Source organism: Papilio machaon, chromosome 5 (assembly GCF_912999745.1).
Source record: "Papilio machaon chromosome 5, ilPapMach1.1, whole genome shotgun sequence".
NCBI classification, from domain to species: domain Eukaryota; kingdom Metazoa; phylum Arthropoda; class Insecta; order Lepidoptera; family Papilionidae; genus Papilio; species Papilio machaon.
The window spans coordinates 2564289-2575034 of record NC_059990.1 but is presented as its reverse complement, the minus strand read 5'-3'; the positions used below and the strand labels follow the sequence as shown (position 1 = coordinate 2575034).

Here is a 10746-nt window from a genome sequence, read left to right as displayed (position 1 = left end):
TACCCACATTTTGATTCGGACCCGATAAAACCCCTAATTAACCTATAACTATCAGTCACTATACAGATTTCATTTTGAGTTACGTTGTCTTTTTTTATCATAATTTTAACTTGAGAATCTTCATATATCACAGCTGGTTGGAGTTGTTCAATTTATACTTTAAATGTACTCGTAAAGGTGGATATTCATTCGAGCATTTTCTCGAGCATTTCTATGTAATGTAACGTTCTTACGAATGGTACACTAGAACACATAGGTAGAGCGGCTTGTAGTCTATACTCACGTATACTCACTCTATACAATTATACGATAATCCGGTAAACTTCAGAACGTAAAAAATGAAGCGCTTCTCTAAAAATAGATAGCCTCCAGACGATGGTTACTCATTTTGATTAAAAACAAGCTGCTTCATAAACATAACGTGACACCATTACAAGTCTGCCTTTTTAGATAATCAACTTTTTTGTATGCCAAAAGTCTGACTTGACTTGTGGATCACTGTTTCCTGACCTCTTATTACGTGCTACTGATCGCTACAAAAATCCTTTATTCTTATTAAAATTAAATTAAATCGGCACAGTTGAAACTTTTCTGATAAATTTAATTGAAGATGTCACTGATTTATAAGTAAAAAAGTAATTTTTAAACAATTAAAACTAAGTAGGTTTCCCCCCGATTAGTCAGTTTTGAAAACTTTGAAATTGTAAATTAAACAATCCCCGATCCTTTTTGAATCGATTATGTTGTTACCATTGAGAACCACTGGTATTTGTTATCAGTGCCAACTGCAGATAACTTCCCGTATATACGTGGCAGCCACGGTCATCGGTCACCCGCGACCAGCGGCTGATAAAGGCGTCCTCATTGTCTCCCGCCCACGCGTCTGTCGTGCTCGTAACCCGCACCATTCATATATGTTTTGCTCCAAACTGATCCAAATGGCTATCGGATAGCCTAAACATAGCTATTTATCATGTTCTATGTGAGTATCTTGCTCATATTGATGACTTGTTGACATCATCTTAATCTTGTGTGTAATATAGTAACAAACTTTTTAACATTGTATAGAATATTACGTCTATGGAGGTGTGTCATATTTAGTTTTTCTGAAAATGAGGCGCAGAATCATAAGTTACTTTTCGATGCTCTGTGATGGCATCAGTTACTAGTCTTTAAACAACTGTTATTCATTTTTTTAGCAAAAGACTTCTTTGAATAATTGATGTCCCCAACTTTAATATACTCCAACATAATAAATCATTACCTTTACCTCATAATTTTGTTACTTCACTGTAATAATGTGAGCTATTCTATTATCCTGCCCAACCTATTCAATGTTACATCGCTTTTCACACGACATAAATGGGTCGATATGTAAAAAAAAAAGTGTTCTCAGAATATAATATAACCTGACGTGTCTTTGTAGAGACAACTGATGGTGGATAAAAAAAACATCTCATCTACTGTGAGTGACGTCAGTTCTGAAGTGTCGGCCGGCTCGCGTACGCGGCGGCCATCTTTTATTTATACTCATACTTGATTGATTGAGCGAAACGTCGTATGAATGAATCGATTTATGGTTTCGTCGAGCGGACGCTGTTTATTTGCCCGTTTGACGTCAGGAATCTTAAACGAGAGGATTGGATAAAGTTATACTTACCTTGAACACTTTCTATATAGACAACAGCAGGCCTAGCATGAATATTTGTACCGGGCGCCATCATATCGACATCGACGTTAAAATTTCTGTAACACTCCTATCGATCGTTAAGTACACCAAAAGTCTCATACTGATGATTATAAGAAGACGCTTCTCGCAAATATTCGTCCTAGGCCCACATGTCTGTCGCCACGGACGTCCTAATGTATCCATGTTGACAATGTTGGATGCTAAATAGACAACAAGTTAAATGTTTAAAACCCATATTGTCCAGTAAGATGCCGGTTTGTACATTGTGAAGCATTTATGTCGTTATCGCGTTATGATGGGTGGCGAATTCAAAAGTAAGCTTTCATGTAAAACTCAGAATAGAACCCAAATTAAGCAATACGCGACAATATTCATTCATTCGCCATAATATCTAGTTACACGTTCCGATAAAGAAATAAGTGCCACATGACTTGATACCCGCGAACGAAGCTGCAGACATCTGGTACTAACATTAATGCCTTCATATCGCTTAAAGCCGCTTTATAAGTACACTCGAAGCCACGCTGTAGAAATAATTTCATGTTTTATAAATTATAATCTAAATTTGTAACGTTTTTGTTTTTTATCCTATACTTTTTTAGACAGTCCAAACTTTCCAAGATGAGCCAATAAAACACTCTATTTACTTCAGTCACTCAGTCATAAAGACTTATTGTAAAAATCTACACTTAGGGAATTCCTTTAGTAACCATAAAACGGCCATGAAAGAGGCAATTAGTTCTCAAACATTTAACTGTTTAATTCGGCCGTTGTTACACGATAGTTGGACAATGCTATCACTGGGCCGTTTGAAGACACCGCTTCCTGCAAGTTGCGTTATCATCGCCTGACAGCTGAGCAGCACCGCACGTCTCACAGAATTATCTGTGTACAGAGTGGTGTCGCCACTGTTGATAATAAAACCAGCAAATTGGCAAACATTATTACAGTCAAGGTTTTATATTTTGTAGTTCCTATTTTCACCACTATAGCAATACTTTGATCAGACAATAATTTAAGTTAATATAATGTCCTTATTCCATGTATTATATACTACTGTTAGAGCGTCGATGGCTCAGATGTTAAGTAAGCACCTGTAATCTGCAGATCCTGGGTTTGAATCATGTGCCAATTTGTTTTTCGATTTACACGTATCCTACGTTCTTAGGTCAAGGGCATATGTGTGAAGTTAGACAACCCGCATTGGGCCCAACCAAAGGTACCTTTCTTAACTTCTAGATACGTCATTTTGAATCACATGTTTTTCTTAATTTTCCTACCTACCCCTCGGATTTATGCCAGGATTCTCAAGAATAGGAAGCAATGCTATAACATTCAACATTCTCCTGTCATTTAATTTTATGTCATAAAAGTTAAAATTTGGACCATTTCCTTCAACCTTTATAATAGCCCGATAAAGTTATCTAACCCGGTGGACATAAGTCAAACTAAATTGACAACTCTCTAGCGCCCCCCTGTAAATACTTTTTAAGTGTCTCAAGATCCTTATTGTTCTGTACCTGTCTTGTAATTTTCCATGACATTAGTAGGTTTTACATATTTTTTACAGAACTAATCGCGATAGCATCGCCTCTCGTACCAACTTAAATAAGCTTGTCGCATTATAAGTACATATGTAACATACATCGTTGTTAGTATATGCTAACCCCATCCGGCGTTACGACTGGTGCCATCTGGTGCGTGTCCCAATTTATACACCATCCGACATTCTCTTGCTGCGACACGCAAAGCTACTTAGAAATAACATGTGTACAACACATACATGTATAACAAAGTATTATGTAGACTGTTTAATGTTACAGTTGTTAGACTTTCGAGCTAGTTTAGATTTTTATTTGTATTGAATAACTACGTATACCCAGTTTTGGTGCTTTTAAAAATCTCGTATAGCATTTCACCACTAAGGGGCTCGGAGGCTACCCTAATTAAAGGTTGACTAGGCTATAGTCAACCACGCTGGCCAATTGTGGGTTGGTTGACTTCAAACATATCTTTGAATTTCTTCGCAGATATGTTGTAGGTTGCAACAAGATGTTTTCCTTCATCTTAAGAACGTCCGATAAATGTACATATGTAATTAGAAAATTAAAAAAATAACACATTAGTAAATGGCGAGATTCGAACCCAGGACCTGCATATTACAGGTCAAGTGCTTAACCTCAGAGCCACTGACGCTTTATTTTGCCTACTCACACAATTTTCACTGAATCGTTCGAATATTCAGTTAAAATGTAGTTAATTTTATTATTTTTACATTTTTTTTGTCTCCTCTTTAATAATAAATACAGATACGTCCGTTGAAAGAAAATGTTTATGATTTATATTATCCGATTTTAAAATGCACGGCGGGTGAGAGCGTCCGTCGCGAAGGAAGCAGGAAATGTACGGGAGGCGCGCATCCCGGACGCGGTGGGAGGAAGTGAGGCGATTCACCGCTTCCTCCCGCCGTACCCCCATACCTCGCCCTCCCCCCGCACTATTTATACCCGGCCCGCCCGCGGGAACCTCGGTCACTGTCGGCCAGAGCGACCCGACTAGTCTAACATCAACGTATTCTATTACTACTCGTTCCAAAGCGTGCAGATGATAAATTATAAAATTCTAGATGAACTATTATGTATGCTTGGAGTTAAAAATTAGAAAGTTTTAGAATACGTTTTTGATCCTGATATTCTAAGCTATCCAAGTTAAAAGCTTGAAGAAATTTGAAAAGCGTTTATATTTTTTAGTATTTAGAGGCATACACGAAACAAGTCAGCTCAACCGCACGCGTAGAAGACATATACTATATTCAATGAACATAAACCCAGATTTATTTTTGGAATATCTTTTTTGTTTTCGAAAAATTGAGCTATATATATATAGGAAAGGATGTATCACGCTGTGTGGTCAGACACGCGGTAAGCTCTGATATTGCTTAGGCCATTAGTACACAAGGATTTGAATATTCAACGTAACAAATTAAAAATTCATACGAACATTTTATAATCTACTAGAATCTATAACAGGTTTTACACTTGTAATAATACCTAGCCGTTACGTAAACACTAAATAAAATGAGACGTTAAAAATCAAAGGTCAACTTAATAAGGAGATTGCGGAGACGATTGTGTTATCGCCGCCTCGTCATCCGACACGCTGCGGCGCGCCAGCCGGCTCTCAGTACCGGCAGGTCGGCTATGAACACCGCCTGCGCCGCGGCGTCACATACACCGCGCGTCCTGCCTCACATCCGGAGTGCGCCGGACGCGGCCGACGTGCGCACGCTTTCCTCTCACGAGGGTGGGGAGGTAATGCAGAAAAAACAAACAAGATGTAGTAAACATTCGTATTTATAATATAATGTCGTTTTATTTACAAATAAATACAAATTCAGTTAATAAATAAATGGTAAATTATCTACATCTTAATAAGTATGTTTTATATCTCATCTCTTAATCATCTCCGGATTCGCACTGAATCCAAAATACTAATGTTAGCGTTATATGACACGTTTCGGTCTCAAGAAAATTTGAGACTCGCGGCGTTCGGCGTTGGGCGTTCGGCGTTTGGCGACACGTTCACGTACATTCACACTATACGGCTATATTTACAGGCAGACGATCACTCGGGCGCGGGGCGCGTTCTGGCCCTCGGCCCTCCGCACTGGGCGCACGGCACACGGCACACTCACTTAGCTTCTCGTCCTCCCGCGCGCTCCGACCCGCGCGCCAATAAATATTTGTACAGCGCGTGCGCGGCGGCGGCCCGGAGGGCGCGGGCGTGCGCGACTAGATAATACTGGAGGGCGGATGCGCGTGCGCTCGCGGCGCGGGACAGCGGCAGCCGGCGCGGGAAACGCGCGCGTACGCCGCTGCGCCCGCCGCCGCGCACGCGCGCAACGGCCAGTACAGGCACAGGCACGGCAGCGGCAGCGCCAGCGCGCCCACGCACCACAGCCGCGGCCCGCACGCGCACGGCTCGCGCGCCTCCTCCTCGCCGCCGCCGCAGTGGTACAGCAGCGCCTTCACGCAGCACATGCACGACGCGTAGTCGACGCACGCCTCCGCGCTGCACAGGCACGAACCGCACAGCCAGCGCGAGGGGAGCGGCCGCGGCCGCGCGCACTGCTCGCAGCGGCACCGCCCGCACTCCTCGCACACGATTGACTGCTCGGCGGGCGCGCGCCGCTTGTCCGCGCCCGGCTGGCTCGTCACCGGCTTGAGGGGGCGCGTGGCTGCGTGCGAGCCCGCGTGCGTCGCGCTGTGCACCGCCGGCGGCGAGCGGCGCGGCGCCTCCACGTACGCGTTGCGCTCGCGCTCCGCCTCGGGCCGCGGCCGCAGCAGGGAGACGTGGGGCCGCGCGCCCCCCCCGGCTCCGGCGGACGCGGCCCCCGCGCGGTGCACGCGGGCCGCCGGCTTGGGCGGCCGGGGCGGCGCCGCCGGCCCGCCATACTCGTCCATCGAGTCCGGCTAACGGCTCTCCGGGCCGTCGCCTTCCTGTTCCCTCATCGTCCCCACCTGCAGGCAAACAAATACATTACATTGTAGCTTCATTTACTCGCGTTCGTGAGAGACATAATTACAACAAATATCATCATTATACGTTGCAGAATATTTCCGATGCCCTAAAAGCTAACAACTTTATTTTCACAATTGAAGAAAGGACCCGATCTTCTGAGGAATCGTTCAAATAACAATACAACGACGTGTACTAGAACTACGCGGTTTTTTCCAAACATCCACGTAACGATTTCAATGGCAAATAGTACAACCATTTGTCTCATAATTGACTAGATACACGAAAATGAACAAACAATGTATGCAGTATAATTAAGTATTCGTGTCGCAGCCTGGATATATAGGCATTGTGTGAGTATTTTATATCCTAGAATTAACGAGTAGCATATCAATTAAAATTGATATTTTTTACAAAATACTGCTATCACATTATCTTCAACATCTACACTTATCCTAGTATACATAAATTAATAACATTGTTTATAGTTCATTCCATGCCTAAAGTTTGTAAATATACAAACGTCACTATAACGTAGCTAGTAACACATTTATTTAAAGTTTCATCGGAAAGTTTGTAATCTCAAGGTAACTGTTGCATAACGTGAGATGAAACTGTAAAATACAAAAAGCTAACTCATATTATAATGAATAAAAAGTCTGTTTCTGTACGCATTATTTATATACATTATATATTATCTTATTCTATATAACTTTATTTTTTAAATAAATAAAACGTACTAAAAAATAGTGCACCACCGGCTGCGGAATGACTCAAGCAACCAGTGGTGAGTGACGTGAAAGGAACCTTCTCACAATGCGAGCGGTTTCTGAAATAACTGCCTTTTGTATTAGGTCTTTAATCCAATTGTTTAGCGAAAGCTTCTCATGGTGTTGAAAGCTCTTCGATATTAGCCCATTTATCGATACGACTTAGCTAGTAGTTAGCATTCTTAATCGAATAACATTATTCCGATGTTATAAAGTTTTAGAGAATATTAGTTAAAATCATTTGGAGCCGAATGGCGCGCTAAAGTTACCGAAACCAAATTTCAGATAGTTGTAGTGAGGGGACGTAAGCGTTGATATTTTTGTAAGTCTAGTGTTGCGCCGATACACCGGCACAGTATTTAATTTTCTGTGTAACAAAAGGTAGGTACACTAACCGCAGGTTTCTGAGAACTAAATCTCGGTATAAAACATATCGCCATCCCTGTACGTATAAAACATGTCGCCAAACGGAGAATTTGTACTCAGAAACTAGCATTATATTACTATTATCACTGGCACGTGCCTATTAATAACGCCATCTATTAACTCGATAGAAAAACTTATTTTTATTAAGAGATTTCACTCCAAGCTATTGCATTTGTCATGGACACTTTTCTTATAAGCCAAACTATATTCAGAACACATGACTATTATTTATGAGTCTAGAATTATCTAAAGTAAGCAAAAACTTGTGACTGGACGTATTATGCACCGTTTTTATCATGTTACGTAGAATTATGTATCCATTAAAACAATAGTTATCAACAATTTTATTCATATGCTTATTTATAAATTGTACTAAACAAATAATCAGCGTGCAATAACGCGGTTTATAATTTTAATATTAAAATTTGTTCATTGCGTAATTTATATTAAATCTAAAATAAAAAGTTAAATGTTCTTTTGCCGTCTAACTTTTCGATGGTATTCAGTTTTTTTATTTGTTGTAGGTACATATGGTTGGTCTATCAAAAAAAAAATAAACTTTTCAATTTGAGTTTTAAGTGTAAAGGGAATAATTTTGAATGAGTCTTGACACAAGAATTATTACTAGTTAGTAATAGGATTTAAAGGATAATAACGATTAGAATATAACAATAAAAGTTAAATGTAAACAAATTATAAATATTTTAAATTGACCGTTGGTATCAAAATCCCCGTTTACAGCATATTGCAATCTCTGTTTTGTTAAAGGTAATGAACTAAATCACTAATCTCTATAAATGGATAGGCGATTGCTTAGAAATGACAGCTTTTGTTTCGTTCCGATTTAAACGCGTCTGTTGATGCTACGTGACAGTTCTATCTTAATTATTAGTTCGAATCCACATTACCGCTACAAACCGCTACCAACAGCGCCAAAATGGCGAGGATCTAATAAATCACGTCTTATAGCCAGTCCATTTGTCCATTTGGGAAAGCTGCAGCAACTAGCATTTTGTCCAATAGTTCTAACTCTGCCTACTAATCTGGTTAACGGGCGTGAGTGTTACGCATGTAAAAGTCTATTTCGTAGTCTATTTTAGTTACTTAATTCATTAGTAGTAGGTGAAAAAAAAAACATTCCGACGAATTGTGAACCTCCTCCTTTTTTGAAGTCAGTTAAAAAGGACCAAAAACGTCGGTCATTGGCCGACGTAATCGGGCTGATAGGAATGATAGCATCGGCGATAGCGCATCTACTCCAGTTGCCTTCTAAAGGTCATTAACCATACAGTGAAAGTGTACACGTATGTTTATATTAAAATGTAAGCATACGTAAAATTATATTTCAAATATGTAACAAATGTATTAATTTTTTTTTAATCTGTCCCTGATTTTTTTAGCACGATATTGGAACACTGAATGATTCTTTCAAACACATTATACGATCTTCAATATCTCCTTATTTCGATCGATTTCAGTTTTTTCTGGATTATCCACAAGTTATTCAATTATAAAAATTATGACCGAAAATATTTTTGAAGCTCTATTCTATTTTAATCTTTGTGATGTTATATAAGTACTAGCTTTTGCCCGCGACTTCGACTGCGCAGAATTAAAAAAAAATGAAAAGTATCCCATGTGTTTATCTAGTCTATGTACTACATATATCTGTGCCAATTAGATTTGTTAAACCGTTGCGGAGTTATATATCAAAGATAGCCAATCTGTTCTTTCAGACTATGCTCTACCTGCATCTAAAGTTCAAATACCTTCAATTCTTCGTGCATATGTGGCTACTTGACTCTCACATAATAAACATAAATCTTACTTTATATTATAAATGCGAATGTTTAGATGGATGGATGGATGTTTGTTAGAAGGTATCTCCGCAACGGCTACATGAATCTCGATGAAATTTGACAGAGAGATAGAATATAGTCTGGAGGAACACATAGGCTACTCATTTAGCGCGGACGGAGCCACGGACGACAGCTAGTATAATATACACAACTAATATAAAAGTGTTTTAAAAAGTCTTACTAGATGTCAACCGCGACTCCGTCCGCGCGGGATAAAAAAAAAATAAGTAGCCTATGTGTTCTTCCAGACTCTGATCTACATCTGTGCCAAATTTCATCAAAATCCGTTGAGCCGTTCCGGAGATACCTTCAAACAAATATCCATCCATCCATCCAAACATTCGCATTTATAATATTAGTAAGATATTGTGAATACCATGAATCCTTTCACCATTCATATTCAGATGTTATTATTATTATATACTTTGACTACTAATAAAGAAATATGAAAATATTTATAAACCAGTGTATGGATTAGTAATTACGAATAAAAATTACAATGTAACGCTATCGATATCCTGTGCAGTTTACAATGTTCTTTCAGACTGTACTCTACATCTATGATAAATTTCATCGAGATCCGTTGAGTTCTGTAGACACCTAACAAACATGCATTCATACATCCAAATATACGCATTTAAATATAAGTAACATAAAACAACGCCTAAAAACCTTACTTTTAGTGGAGTGGATAAGCGTAACAATAGTTTAATTTTTAGAATGAGTTTTTTATTTTTGATTGGATAGATTAGTATATACCTACAGTACATTAAGTATGCAGTTTTTGTATCATTGTCAAGGAATGGTTAAGAATGTCTAAAACATGAGATACTGTGTATAGGAGAATACTTCGTGTGAAAAAAAAATTAACTTAAAATGTTTAATTTAGGAAATAATATCGATTTAGGTCACAATCGAATGAGAGTTCTCTTCTTAAATATGCCTCGTTGACAACTTCGCTCATTTACCTACAGTATCAGTTACATTTATATAAAAAAATAGTAAATATTTTTTTCGACATTTTATATAGGGACCTAGTCCGATTGTAATATGATGAATTTCACAATTTATCAGTGACATACATATTTGTAAAAAGTGCTATTGACAAATCCTTGACATAGCGTCACTAAACTAGAAAAAAAATCAGGAAAAAGGATATTTGTGATAGTTAGACAATATTAATTTTACCATCACATTAATCAAAAATATAGTACCTAAGTTTAAAGCAGATGTAACCGTTGGTTATCACTGTCCATGCACCTGTACCTAATTACAAGATGTCATATCTCAGTCAAGTACCTACGAATAAATATTTTGTACAAAATCTATCTATATATATAAAAGAAAGCCGTGTTAGTTACACTATTTATAACTCAAGAACGGCCGAATCGATTTGACTGAAAATTGGTGGGCAAGTAACTTAGAACCAGGAAACGGACATAGGATAATTTTTACCCCGTTTTCTATTTTTTATTCCGCGCGG

General features: G+C 38.9%; 1 protein-coding gene across 5 annotated transcripts in view; it reads right to left on the bottom strand.

Annotated features, from left to right (window-relative positions):
* Positions 1 to 5043: 5043 nt before the first annotated feature.
* LOC106721625 (protein sprouty homolog 3) overlaps positions 5044 to 10746 on the bottom strand; it is a 32310-nt gene continuing 26607 nt past the window's right edge. For all 5 annotated transcript variants that reach the window (XM_014516618.2, XM_014516636.2, XM_014516627.2 and 2 more), the window contains one exon: positions 5044 to 6210. In XM_014516618.2, coding sequence (XP_014372104.1) covers positions 5482 to 6153 — 672 coding nt within the window. In that variant the 5' untranslated portion in view covers positions 6154 to 6210 and the 3' untranslated portion in view covers positions 5044 to 5481. The remainder of the gene's footprint in view (positions 6211 to 10746) is intronic.